Source organism: Sceloporus occidentalis, unplaced genomic scaffold (genome assembly GCF_023333645.1).
Source record: "Sceloporus occidentalis isolate IW3139 unplaced genomic scaffold, rSceOcc1.0.p SCAF_33, whole genome shotgun sequence".
Lineage (NCBI taxonomy): Eukaryota > Metazoa > Chordata > Lepidosauria > Squamata > Phrynosomatidae > Sceloporus > Sceloporus occidentalis.
In genome coordinates this window covers 2,032,839-2,047,500 of record NW_028317013.1, presented here as the reverse complement: position 1 = coordinate 2,047,500, position 14,662 = coordinate 2,032,839, and the positions used below count along the sequence as shown (strand labels likewise).

At 41.0% G+C, this 14,662-nt stretch overlaps 1 protein-coding gene across 1 annotated transcript in view; it reads right to left on the bottom strand.

Moving 5' to 3' along the window:
• LOC149298322 (5' exonuclease Apollo-like) overlaps nt 1-14,662 on the bottom strand; it is a 65,646-nt gene that overhangs the window by 50,590 nt on the left and 394 nt on the right. Inside the window, exons 2-4 of the mRNA XM_089487499.1 lie at nt 14,167-14,332; nt 13,620-13,799; nt 12,404-12,961 (exon numbers count right to left, since the gene is read on the bottom strand). Of these exons, the coding sequence (XP_089343625.1) occupies nt 12,404-12,961; nt 13,620-13,799; nt 14,167-14,332 (904 nt within the window). The remainder of the gene's footprint in view (nt 1-12,403; nt 12,962-13,619; nt 13,800-14,166; nt 14,333-14,662) is intronic.

Genomic DNA, 14,662 nt, shown 5'->3' with positions numbered 1-14,662 from the left:
CGGGCTGGTCCTCCCGAGGTCCGGGGAGCCCCTGGCGGGACCCTCGGGGGTCTGCCCCATGGTGGTGTTCCCGGGACCCGTCCCGGGACTTGGGCGGGTTGGACCGCCGGTGCGGCACCCGGGCTGGTCCTCCCGAGGTCCTGGGAGCCCCTGGCGGGACCCTCGGGGGTCTGCCCCATGGTGGTGTTCCCGGGACCCGGCCCGGGACTTGGGCGGGTTGGACCGCCGGTGCTGCACCCGTGCTGAGCACCCCGAGGTCCGGGGAGCCCCTGGCGGGACCCTCGGGGCTCTGCCTTAGGTGCTCTTCCCGGGACCCGGCCCGGGACTTGGGCGGGTTGGACCGCCGGTGCTGCACCCGGGCTGGGCACCCCGAGGTCCGGGGAGCCCCTGGCGGGACCCTCGGGGGTCTGCCCCAAGGTAGTGTTCTCGGGACACGGCCCGGGACTTGGGCGGGTTGGACCGCCGGTGCGGCACCCGGGCTGGGCACCCCGAGGTCCGTGGAGCCCCTGGCGGGACCCTCGGGGGTCTGCCCCAAGGTGGTGTTCCCGGGACACGGCCCGGGACATGGGCGGGTTGGACCGCCGGTGCGGCACCCGGGCTGGTCCTCCCGAGGTCCGTGGAGCCCCGGGCGGGACCCTCGGAGGTCTACAGGACGGTGGGGTTCCCGGGGCCGGGGCCGGGACATGGCCGGCACCCGGGCTGGGCTTCGCGAGGTCGTTGGGAGCCGGCTCTCTGGAACAAGCAGCAGCAGCTTCCCTATATATCCGGCGGAGGGTGCCTGACGTCCCTGGCGAACCGGGACGGAGTTCCACGTCACCACCGGGAAAATCCGGCAAGGCATGCCGACTTCGATGGAGCGAGGGTCGGATGCGGCCGGCAAATCCGACCTCATAGACTTCCAGGGTTTCCCAAGCAACTTGGCCTGCCAAAAACGGGGACTTAGAGCAAAACTGCCGGCCGGCCGCGATCAACTTAGGCGGCCGGGAACGGGCACTTTGGGCACATCGACATCTACAGGACACCTAAATGGATAAATCTGGATGGAATTTTCTGTCTTTTTACCTAATTTTGTGAGGATTCAGAGGGAAAATGAAAAAAACACAGATTTTTTTTTCTAATTCTTGCTACTTTTTACTAAATTTCTAATTCTAAATTTTCAGCTAATCATCCAACTATGGTATCAAAAGAAAGCTCTATCTCTCCTTGAAAAAACAATATATAGTTTATATGGGTACACTATTCACAGTAAAAGAGAATCATCGCTGAACCGACATAGCGCAAAAATGGCAAAATTTCTCCGGGATTGAAGGGGTTAATTGAGAATGTTTATTTTGGAAAAAACAATTATGCATTTTATTTACACAATGTATTCTTCTTTGCTGTTTCTGGACACATTATTGTGATATTTTGGGCTATAGAACACTTATGCCCAACAAACATTCTGAGATCCTGGAAAATGAGTACATCAGAGAAGTAAAGAGGGGCTGAGAGAGTATCTTAACCAGAAAATATTTTTTTATAAAAAAACATTAAGTAAAAAAATTAGCACATAAATATATTTTCTTGTCACACAAATACGGGAATATCACACATGACAATGTCTTCTTGTATCAATGCAGGATGTAAACCACATAGGAAATAATTTTGGCATTTGCAACTCACAGGGATCTAATCTCCATATACCATTTGCATGAAAATACTAGCATCTTAAGTACAAATCCGACACAGGACAGGGAGAAGCACAGCTGCAAACCTAGGATTAGTAGACAGCTAAGCACAAAGACTCTATTGAATGTGGTAGGATGCTCGGTATATTGCTTAGCTGACTTTGCTCTAAAATATTAGACAGCGATTGTTGCAGTGCTACCTATCTATACATAGAGTAGACATGTGGGCTTTGGAAAGTTGAACTTTTTATGCTTGACAACACATTAAAAATACAAATAAAAAATCTAAATTGCTTCTAGCATCTCAGCTAGCGGGCAGGATCCTCCATAAAGCCTGTCTCTGCTTAAACATCTCATTTTTATGTATAACATAAACAGTAGTGCTGCACTCTGCAATCTAGGACCTTTAACATAATAATAATAATAATAATAATAATAATAATAAAGTGGGAATTCGGGTCCCAAAGAGGAACTGTCCTTCCAAGAGGAAGTATATACCCACCAGCATTCTACCTTTTATTTCAAAGCTTTCAATGTCATATAGAGGATGCATTTTTAATTATAACGTCAATTTTGAACCTAGTTGCAAATCCCTCTTTTCTGGTTGTGAGTGGATACAACCCTCATCCACTCTCAAGGAGTCCCTTTTATCTGTAGCACAATGAGGATAATTGCATGTGATCTTCTGTGGCTCCAGGTGAGGGTATTCCAATGTTTGTGTTCTGCATCAGTAACTAGGAATTTTAAACAAATCCAAGATAAGGGAGACATTTCAGAACTGAATTTCCAAAACACCATTTCTTCAGAACAAAACAGATACTTATCTCAGGTATCCTGTAATTGGGGCTTCTGGAGACTGGAGTATTGATTACCCTGTTTGCTTCCTAAATCCATTTAGCAACAGAAAGGAAGATTAACAACTAAATAGATAACAGAACCCAATGTCTGCTGAACAAACTATGGACCTAATAATATTTTTTGTTGTTGTTGATGAAACATATCCTAAAGTAGAAGAAGAAAAAGCGGGCAGACTAGCCCACAATAAAGAATTATTTAATAACGGGGGTTTCTCCTGTAAGATGGTTTATAAATGGTATATGTATTTACATGTGCTGTAAAGGGAAGTATAACACATTACTTACTTAGTTGTACATCCCATAAATTCCAAGGTAACACTTTAAATGTGCTGGTAAGTAACATGCGAAAGCAGTGGCGATGCTAGAAACAATATATAGGGGGAGGGGCACTAAAAAGTTCCACCACTAAATCATGCCACTGAAAAAACTAAATAAATATATATAAATAAGATGACACAATGATACCAAAAGAGTATTGCAGAATGTAATTATACCTTTTTTTATTGGATTGACAGAATACTTAAAAGACAAGCTTTTAAAAGCTTTCTTCTCTTTCTCAGGTATTGCTTCAGACCTGAGAATGAGAGGAAAACTCTTGAAAGGTTTTCTTTATAGTTTACAAATAAGTGCAGAGACCTAGGCTTACACGCTGGTTGTTGTGAGCATAGCCGTAGCTAGCTCCTTTTGCGCCCAGTACAAGAATGGAAAATTATGCCCCCTCAGCTGTTTTTTTTCACAGAGGTTATTTTATTGACACCGCCCTTACACACACCTGCCCATATACACATACACTGACCTCACACACACACTGCCTTAACACACAAATACACATTCACTGCCCTTACACACGACTTCCCATACACACTGCCAAACACTTGGAATCAGACCTAGGCTGGCCATCTGGAATACCTAGCAGATGCCCAGTAGGCTGGTGATGCCCATTAGGCTGGTAGGACAGCATACTCATTGATACTGCCGCTCCAGAGGCAGATTGGGTCATTTAGTATGCGCCTATTGGGTGCATATGAGCAGCCACACACTGTGTGAGTATAAAAAATAACATGCAGCCGCCTGTATCCTTAAAGTATCAGGGGCGTCTAGTCATCCCGAGTCTGACCCTGCACAGAATCTCCAGATCAAGTGCTGCTATTTCCGTTTCCTGAGTTACTCTTGTCTTTCTCAATGCAGGGGAGTGGCATGTAGCAAGACCAATTCCCTGTCATGTTTCCCTCCTACTTCTTACCTATTTAATGCTGTCTGGGGCTAGGTCTACCTTTGTTAGTACTAGCCCTGCCTCCACTGAGCTAAGCGTTTTTATTATTAACTTTTATTTATATAGCACCAACAATTTACGCAGCACCTCTTACAATACATATATGACAAAGCTAGAATTTACAGACTAAGGCAAACCGATACATTAGGTGAAGAGGGCCTTGCTCGCAAGCTTACAATCTAGAGGGAATGGAGAGAGGACATACACAAGGTACAGAGAAAGGTGAGAGGCAGTGTGGGGGTTGCACTGGTGACTACAGGGCCAGTGCTCAAAACTACTATGACCTCTTGTTCCTGTCTCCTCGTACCAGTTCAAAATTGTTTAGAAAGGGCCCTTCTGACCTGGACCGCACCCTTTCTAAACTATTTTGAACCAGCACGAGAAGACAGGAACGTATTGGTGTCATGTACCTGCGGTGAAACCAAGGCTGCTTGCACAGCCAGAAAGAAAGCTGCAAGAGCAGTGAGAGGTAAGTGGGGGTGGGAGGTAGTAAATATGTATATGTGTTTGTATATATGTATGTATGTAAGCATGAAGGTGTGTGTGAGCGAGGATGGATGTGTGTGTGAGTATGTATGTGTGTGTGTGCATGGATGTGTAATTGTGTGTGTTAACATGGATGTGTAATCGTGTGGGTGTGAGCGTGGATGTGCAAGTGTGTGTGTGTGTGTGTGTGTGTGAGCATGGATGTGTGTTAGAATGAATGTGTAATTGTGCTTATTAGTATGTGTGTGTTTACATATGTGTGCCAGAGTATATGTTGGAGGGGGGGACAAGGGGGGGGGGAAGGGGCATAGAGTGCACAGACCAGCTGTTGAAGTTGGGGAGAACTGGGCTAATTTTCTCACAGGGTTTCTAGTTCTGCCCCTGGTTGGGAGGGAGGGTAAAAGCTGAAGATTCGATGGAAGTAGGTTCCAGAGGTATGGGGCAGCACAAGTGAAGTCTTGTAAACAAGAAAAAAGAATGGAAAGATCGAGTAGGAGAGTATTTTGTTAGGGGTCAGCAATGTATGGAGGAGCATTATTATTGAGGGCCTTATATGTTAGTATAAAGATTTTAAATGTATTTTCTTAAGGTAATAGGGAGCCAGTGGATGGTTTCACAAAGTGAGGGAAGCAGTTTTGGATAGACTGGAGATGAGAGAGTCAAGATAAAGTAATGCCAGCCAGAAGAGTGTTGCATTAGTCAAGATGGGAAATGATAAGGCAGAGAACCAGGGTTTTTGTGGCTCTTGAGTATCTAGTCATGCCATCATGTTTGGCTAACCATGTACTCTCCCAAACCCACTCCCTTGGAAGGTCCCAGGTATCCTGATGGGGTCAGACTAGACCAGTCCCGATTACGGAAAGCTAGGAAGCTGGAAAACACACACATTTATTTTGTTCTATGCATCCACGTGTTTAAAAACACAAGGTGCTATATGAGTAACTAATAACTATGACCTCTGAATCTCTATTGGTATTTCTATATTGGTTTTATATTTCAAACCAGCTATTTTGATTATAAAGCTCATGTCTTAAGCTCACATTTATTGCATGTAGCAAACTCCACTTCCTCTGCAATAGAAAAGTCAGATGATTTCCCAGAAATTTCTGCAAACCTCTACTCTTTCTCTTATCTCAGCTGTTAAATTCAGCCCCGGGGTAAACTAAATATCTCATTTACATTTCAGTGTTAAGTTCTTACTGTTCAAGCTGATTGATAACCATGAGTCCTGATTCATTAGTGATATTCTTAGGGTTTAGTGATTTAATTGCATATATTTAGATGTACACATCCATTAGGGGTGACCTTAAAGCTGTTTTCAAGCAGGCCTACCCACATGTTTGAAGAACCAAATTCATCTCTAGATTAATCACCACTTTTAATCTCATAAAATAAGGCCTGTGTGCAAGCCTCCTTCTGAAACCAAGCACTTGAAGGACCCTATCAAATGGCCTTTGATCCATCACTGTTGCTGCTCCTCTTTCCTAGCTGGCTGGAGCCCTGCTTCTCTGGAGGTCCTGAAACAGCAATGTTATGTTAGCTCTTTTCCAAAGACCCAGCAATAGCTGAGACTTAGTTAAGGGGAATTCCATTAGAAGGACTGGTTTATAAAGTAAACCTGCAGGGACATGCATTTATACAGTGCAGAACAATGTAATCTACAAAACATTCAAACTTGATTTTCACAACAACTGACCAAAAAAAACAATGGGTTTGGCTTATATTAACCAATAGGAGGGCAGCAATGGTGAATCACCAAGGCCTTTGTTGAGGCAGGTTGCTGACTGACCCGTAATTTTTTTTTAAAACAACCTAAAATTAAGGGAGCACAAGGTTTGTTCATACAGTCCTCTGTTTCACTGATCCCTTCTGAAGCGCACAGCTCAGAGAAGTGCTCAGCGATGGAGTGGTGACACAGAGGTCTGCCTTGCTCTCCCACCAAAGGAATTAAGAAAGGTACAAGATGGGGAGAAATGGGACAGATAGAAAGTGAGAATGGGGAGAAATAGTAAGAAAACGGAGAGATAAAGAGAGGGTTTCATCTGAGGAACCACCAAACACCTTGCATCCATCCTGTTAAGTGCCTTGCATCTACTTGCTTATAGTGCCTTAAGTTCCAGTGGCCATTTGTTGAATTGCAGGTAAAACACACAAAAAAGCGAAGGCGCGCATGAGATAGATTTTCACCTATCTCCCAATCACAGCTGAACAGGCAATGGTCAGGCTGCCCTGGCAGGATATGCATGGTCGCACGCCACTTCTTCTGCTTGCGTAGCATGTGGCCGGGCATATCTAGGGCATCAGATCGGATGAGTTACCGTGAGTATGGGGTGATGTCAGCCAGCCGCCCACCGGGCATTTGCCCAGTGCGCCAGATGGCCAGTCTGTGTCTGCTCCCAGTCCACCAACCCATTGCATGCTGTGGCTTTTATATAATTTAGACCAGGTAGAACATATATCCACATTGTGGAATACTGTGAGTTTCTATATTCCAAATACTGCCAATGAGTTTAGTAAATAAGAGAATGTTGGTATAAAGATACTTGTGATCGTGTATTATCAATTCAGCTAAATGGATGTCTTATAGCACAACTAAGATTATTTAAAATACTAACATGGCTATTTGGCTTACAACATAAATGCTGCCATCTTGTGGCAAACATGGCTATATTCTAATGAGTTAAATTGTTGATTTGAGGAATCAGCTGTCTGAGAATACATTAAACTTTTTTTCAACCATACGCCTTAAAAATATCATATCACATATGTTTGTGTATGTGTATTAAAATGTATTATGCATACTATCATTGATTACATTTTACATTGAAAGTTCTGAGCTCTCTAATGTTAGCTTTTTAAAAAGGTTTGTGGCTGCTGGCAGAATAGTTACATAGTAAATAAGGTTGAAAAGAGACCTAAGTCCATCAAGTTCAACCCTTCTACCTAACCTTCCTATTCTTGATCCAAAAGAAGGCAAAAAAATCCTTCTTGACTCCAAGAGGCAATCGGATTTCTCCTTGGATCAAGAAGCTCTAAAATATTAATGTTATTCTATTTATAGCCCTGTATGTCATACCTTTCTAAAAAAAAATATCCAGACCCCTTTTGAAGGCATCTATATCCACCTCCTTTGGAAGTGAATTCCATACATTTATTGTCCTTACTGTAAAGAATCCCTTCCTTTGTCGTCTATGAAACCTGCACTCTTCCAGTCTCAGAGGGTGACTGCTTGTTGTTTGTACATTTGTTAACTAACAGGTCACTGAAGAGCTCTTTATATTGGCCCTGCATATATTTATATAATGTTATCATATCCCCTCTGAGACGCAGTTTTTCTAGCGTATATAATTTTAACTTTTTTAGTCTCTCTTCATAACTAGTATCTTCCAATCCCCTTATTAATTTCGTAGCCCTCCTTTGCACTTTTCTAATTCCATAATGTCCTTTTTAAGGACCGGTGCCCAGAATTGTACCGCATATTCAAGGTGAGGTCTTACCAATGACCTGTAAAGAGGCAAGATAATATCCTCCTCCCTTGAATCAATACCTCTTTTTACGCATGCTTGCTGGCATTGCGCACTGTTGTCATGTCTGTTGTCAACTGCTATTCCTAAGTCCTCATTGGTAGTTTCCCCCAAGGATATTCTACTTAAAGACTAGGTTGCATTATTATTATTTTTACCATAATGCATAACTTGGCATTTATCTATGTTAAACCTCATCTGCCACTTGCACGCCCAGTCCCCAACTCTGTCTAAATCTTCCTGCAAAGAAGCATCATCAAGATTAGTCTGAATTACCCTGCCTAATGTTGTGTCATCAGCAAAAACTGTGACATGTCTCTCAATGCAGCTTGGGAGATCATTTATAAATAAATTAAAAAGAAGAGAACCGAGGACAGACCCCTGAGGCGGAGTGCCTGCGTACTACCTGCGTACAGGCTGAGAAACACCCATTCACAACAACCCTCTGCATTCTATCTTTAGCCAATTTCTGATCCACATACAGACATTTGCCCCTAAGCCTTTTTCTGTTAATTTGTAGAGTAGCCTTTTATGTGGAACGTATCAAATGCCTTAGCAAAGTCCAGATAAATCACATCTACACCCACACCCAGGTCTATATTTTTACTAACTTCTTCATAGAATGCTAAAAGACCGGTCTTTCACAAATACATGTTGACTTCTACTAATTGGATTATGGATCAAGATATGATCTTGAATGTATACCTTTAGCAACCCTTCAAATATTTTCCCCACTACCGATGTTAAGCCTAAGAACTTTTACTTGCAGCTTCTAACAGTTATCTATTTAGTGTAACCATGACTTTAATCAGACGGTCTACTCGATCCTTTTATACCTTCTCTATGCAGCCCCTTCAGTTTGGACTGGACTGCAAGCATTAAGTGTTTTGTCTGCCAATTACTAGGTCCATGGGGTTGGGGGCAAATCCTCTACAAATGTTCAGTTGCGATGGTGGTGGGTCAATGGGCAGTCTCACAAACGTCCTCTTAGAAAGGTATACATTCCCTACGACAGTGACAGCCATAGGCTGGTGCCAGTGGTGCACTTCAACCAGGCCCAAGGCACTGTTAGCTTAAAGCAGGCATGTCCAAACTTTTTTCGAAGAGTGCCAGATTTGATGAAGTGAACATGTGCGAGGGCCGACCATTTTGCCTGACATTCTTTGAACCATTAAAATTAAATGCAAATTAACTATTTTATGCAAAGTTTATTGAAAACGGCATACTTTTCATTTTGTGACTTGGATGACAAATCTAAACAGGTGTTAAATCACTTTGCCTTTAATATAAAAAAAAGCAGATCTATATTTGGGCAACTTATCTGTGGGGCATTATCAGTCGGGAATGCAGGCCGCCATTGGCCCTCGGGCCGGACTTTGGACATGCCTGGTTTAAAGGATTACAGCACTTGAACAAAGACGGTATTTTCTCCCCCCATCAGTAGAAGACTGCATGCTGACTCCACTCTGATGGAATGTAACAGCAACCGTGTCAAGCAAATTCAACATGGAAAGTCATTTAATTTAGTGGGCTTCTGACCTCACATTTTCTTCCTGTGATGTCAGCCTGAACACCCTGAGTCTGCATATATGGCGGGGTGACTGATTGCACACCTGATTATACATAGTATTATGAAGAAAGCAGGTCTGCAGTGTTTATTAATCAATAATTTAGCCCTAAGTCAAAATGATTGTCTGAATCACAAGCAGATGTCAGCTGTCTAACCCGATTTGAGTAATTTTGGTTGCCTTATTATCCATTTTAAAGTGTTCTTTATATACAGATATTAGCAGAGGAGGGTACTTTGAAAAAAATTACAAAATATAAAAAAAATAAATAAAGATTCTTTAGAACCTTGTAGACAACTTAAATAAAGTGACACCTTTATATAAGCTGTTAAAGTACTTAAGTAGGTGTTTGTAAGCCACTCTGACTTTAATTATTTGAAGCCCCATTTAAGCAAAGGCTATACAAAGCTTTCCAAATAAACAGCAGATAAATGGTAATGTGGTACCCCCCAAAATCTCAATTTAGAGTAAAAAAGCAGAACTGATTCAATGTTACATTCATTTGAATAAGTATGATCACAGTGTTTACATCTAAAAAGATAAGGAAAAGGAAATGGCATGCAATATATTAGTTTAAAAGCAGTTCACTCAAGTGAAGTTCACACGTCAAGTGAAGGTGTGTATCAAAGTCCCAGTAACTGCTACAGCAGCAGATATCAATCAACTAGATTGTAGTACCGGGCTTAGAAGTTAACCCTTTCTTCTGGGAAACGCTTAAACACACCATCACACGTGTCAAAACTATTTTTTTACTCTGGTCATACTGCGTTCATGTCCTATTTGGGACATCTTTGAAGTTCAACTTACCCCATCAAACCATATATTTTTGAAAATTAGACACACCAGGATATTTCAAATGCTAGTATTTTAACTCTCTCCATGCATTAATTCTACTATCAGCATACCTCAAAAAACTTTGTGGTAGTATTTTTGGGGTTTTTGTTCAAACACATTGTAATTCAGGGATGAATGTACATCTCCTGGTATATATCGCTGCCTAACACCCCAATATGTGTTCAGCAACATCTCCTTCGTACAGTGATACCACTCCTGCATGGAATTGATGGGTTGTTTGGGGGCTATTTAAATATTTTTACCAATAACTTGCAGGGGGAGCTCAGAGGTCTCAGGAGGGTCTCTTACTTTTTACTAGACACTCCAGGGTATTTCAAATGCTGGTATTTAAAGAAGTTCTTGGGAAGATGCAGCGTCAATTTTAAGACTTACCCTAAAACAATTAAACATTTTTTTTGGACAGTTTTTATAACTTTTCTTGGAACTAGATGGCTCCTGTTATGATGTCATGATGACATCACTGGAGCAGTTTTTAAATGTTGCTATATGTTTTGTTTTTTTTAAAACACTATTTTTACATTTTACTAATAACAGTGATTAGAAAGTTGGGCTCCATTTATCTGCATGGTTTATTGCATGGTTTATTGCAGAGGTCTTATGGGGACTTGACAGACCCTCTGGCTACTCTTACTTTTTACTGGGAGCTGCCATTTTGTGAGAGGCAGCCCTTAGGAGCAATTTCACAGGACCCCTGATTTTAATTGCAGTTTTAGGATAATATCCCGCAACAATTTGTGATACAAAAAAAAAGTGTTCGGATCTCTAATGTAGGTTTTTAGGAATTTGTAACCTCGTTCCAGCAGGGCCCATCTCACCTGTTGTCTCCGTTAGCCAATTTGTTATGTTACATACTACTTGTTATATCCTGTCCACCCATTGTACAGCGCTATGGAATTTGATGGCGCTATATAAAACAAATAATTTAGGGAAGAAAAAAAAAAGTATGAAAACAGACCTCTTTACAATGCTATCAATTTTGAAGGAGACATACTATTAAAGGCCTCTGGTCTCAAACTATTTTACCATAACTTTGAAATCCTAGGAAAATCTTCCATAAAAAAATGACAAATGATTGACCTTAAAAAACTATATGTATGTACATATTGTATGTACAGTAAAAGCCCCGCAGCATTGACCCATAATTTGACATTATATTAATATTTGGAAGAATACCACAGAGCCCATGGTAGATTTGAGATTAAAAAAACCTTTGGCATTTAGCTTGTGGCCATCCATTTGGGATAACTACCACACTGAATTCAGCAAGGCTCATTGAATGCAATTATTTTCAAGTGCATCACATCAGGTCCCAATAACATTTATTACATGGGTTGCATATACTATACTATAGTTGCTTAGCTGGCTCTGTTATATAGTTATACCCCCCTGGGTAGTTATTAATGCAAACCTTGGTAACATTAGTGGAAAGTCATTGAGCATTTAAAAAAAAATCTAAATACACAATCACAGTAAGCTCAATTGCACTACTGAGACCGGCACAACAAAGTTATTAAACCACATCCTTAAGAAGCAAACGCTACACAAGAAAAACTAATGACATTTGTCATTTGAAATATCTTAAACAGTTATCATGAACAATTATGGTTTCATAGTGCAGAAACTGTAAAACAAATATTTTATTGTAGAAAATAAAGTGCATCATTCTTCCCATTAAATAATCAGAACAGACTTTCTTTTGAACAGAATTTCTTAAGGTACTCCTCAGCTTGTATTTGAAAGTTTTGAGGGCCAGTTTTTTTCTGGTTTTTCAGAGGCAATAAAGATAGTCTACAAACCTTTTCCCAGTCCGATACAGTGTGTTTAAATGAAAATTGAATATCTGAGAACGGTGTACTGCTGCAATGAGCTGCAGATTCAGCCTCTGGCAATAAGAGCGAAGCCTCGGACATCACAGAGACATTCCTGTTTTTAGGGGACCAAAATATTGTGGAGTCCATCTCGAAAAGGCCATCATCAGATTGAACACTCGTGTTGGAGAATGTGGTTTTCTCTTGATTAGATTCTATTGTTCTTGATTCCAATAACAATACCCCAGCCTTCACTTCTACAGAATTCAAGAAATGATTTTGTCCTACTTCCAAGTCAGGCTCTCTGTCTAATATTTTTGGAGTGCTTTTCTGTTTTGATTGAAGGGTAGAAAAGTCTACATTACAGTGTGGCCGCTTATCAGGAGACTCAAACTCCACACCTCTAGCAGCACGCTTCACAATGGGAGCCTTGAATAGATGTGCAGAAGCTTCCTTCCCAACTTTTTTCTTCATAAAAGCTTTCACCGACTCTGGAATCATTACTCGGCAGTGTTCCTTCAGAGTATTTAAGTATTGTTTGAAAAGAACCTCACATTTTTCTGTTTTTACTACAGGAACAATGGAACAAGGTTCTATCTTTGATACAAACTCTGTAAGTTCATCAAAAGAGGAATGATCAGAGTATGGAACTACATGAACATCCTTATGCCAGACTTTGACTTTCCGACTGGTGGGAAGAATAGCTATGGTTGGACAGGTATGGTTCCACCGTACCATATTGGCATAATTAACTTCCGATTGTTCTACAACGTGGATTCTACCAGCTCCTTCCTCGGTCGTAAAAACATCTTCCAATTCCAAGATACTGAGAAGCTCGAGTCTTTGAGGACTCACAACTATCCAGGTTTTAAATGTCTTTGCCAAATCCACCAAGAGAGATTCTTTTCCCAAACTGTAAAGGCCTGAAGGATAAAAAAAAAAAAAAAAAAAAAAAAAGACTTTTACTCTACTATAATACATTTGAGTTTGGAATTAACTTCTAATGTCTAACTCTTCAGATGAAACAGCAAATTTCTGCCATCATCATCTGCCATACAAATGATATGTATAGTAGCAATACTCTCCCTACTTAAAATGTATACGTGAATGAACAACAAAACAAACACTGCATACTTTGGTCAGGAGACGCTATTGCCAATACTAGACAGCGTATTAATCATTTAATTTTCCATTATGGAGAAAAATTATTTTATAGGCGACCTTGTTGTTCAGGGAGGTCATATGTATATGAATAATATATATTTTTTTAACCTTGGCAGAGTGCTGTGGCATGTGGAACAAAATCTGTATATTCCCTCCATTACTCCCCTGTAATGAACTTGGCTGCATTCTACTTATCCTTCTCAAAGTTGCCAAGCCCTTCAAACTTGAAAGAACTGGCGCATAATCATCCAACGGATTAAATTTTCACCTACGGCTCTGCGTATTACTACCCGGAAGGCCACAGGTAAATATAGAACAGCGAAACCCTATTCTTAAAATGTGTATGGCTTGGAAAGCATAAAAAAAAGGTTATACTCTTATAACCTATCACTGCAACTGTTACCACTGCATACATACCAATCACTATTTCATGTTCTGGATGCTTTTCAATGACTTCTTTTATCTGATCTGTTGCTTCTTGTCGTGAAAGCAGCTTTTGGTCAGGTTTGCAGTTTGTATTGTCCAAATACAAAACATCAATTGTCTTTTTACAGAGCGGAGGAAAAGTCAGCATAGAAGGGCTGTATCGAAAGTCACCTGTGCAGGAGTTACATGGCAGAAGGACAGTCAGTGATGCTGACCAAAAGTAGCATACCACCCATTACACTGCAATATGTTTCCACAAAAGAGAAGTTCAAAGGACGTCAGCTGCCTCAAAACATCAGTGTGATGGCTTTGGTTTACCCATGCCTCTGCATAGCTTGTAGGAAGTGAATATAGTTACTAATAATGGACACATACCATCAGACAGAACGTGCCCAACAACCGACATATAAAACAATAGACTCTCATACTGAAAAAATACTAATCAACAAGGGACATCACATTTTGCTCCTGTTACAAAGCATTGTGCCCGCCACCATGTAAACATTTAATACTCATAGAAGTCCTGCATTACATTTACCTGTGTATAGAATCGTACCAAAGTAACCTTCAAAAAGAAACATGACAGAGCCAGGGCAGTGGTTGGCATCTATTAAGGTGACAGTGACTGTCTCCTTCCCCATGTCATCCAACGGCAGGACATGACAATGGTCAACCTCCAAGGGATGGATCAACTTACTGTTAACCTAGGATACAATAGTATAGATTTTGTTTTGTATTGCAAAAAAATGTCTAGTCATGATCTGTGTCTACATAAAATCTGTACCGCACAAATGACATTTTACATGAAAAATAAGTTCATGAGAACTTTAAAGGAGGGGAAGTGTTTTTCATTTAAAAACTGCTAGCCAGAGTGTATAAATTAAACTATATTTTACCGTAAGACGTCGTAAAGGCAAACACACGATCAATATCTAAGAAGGTTAGTAGGCAAAGCATGAAAACAATGCACCATTTGTGATCACATGTATTGCTATGTTTACTGTAGGGGAACATATAACATGTAATCAGGCATA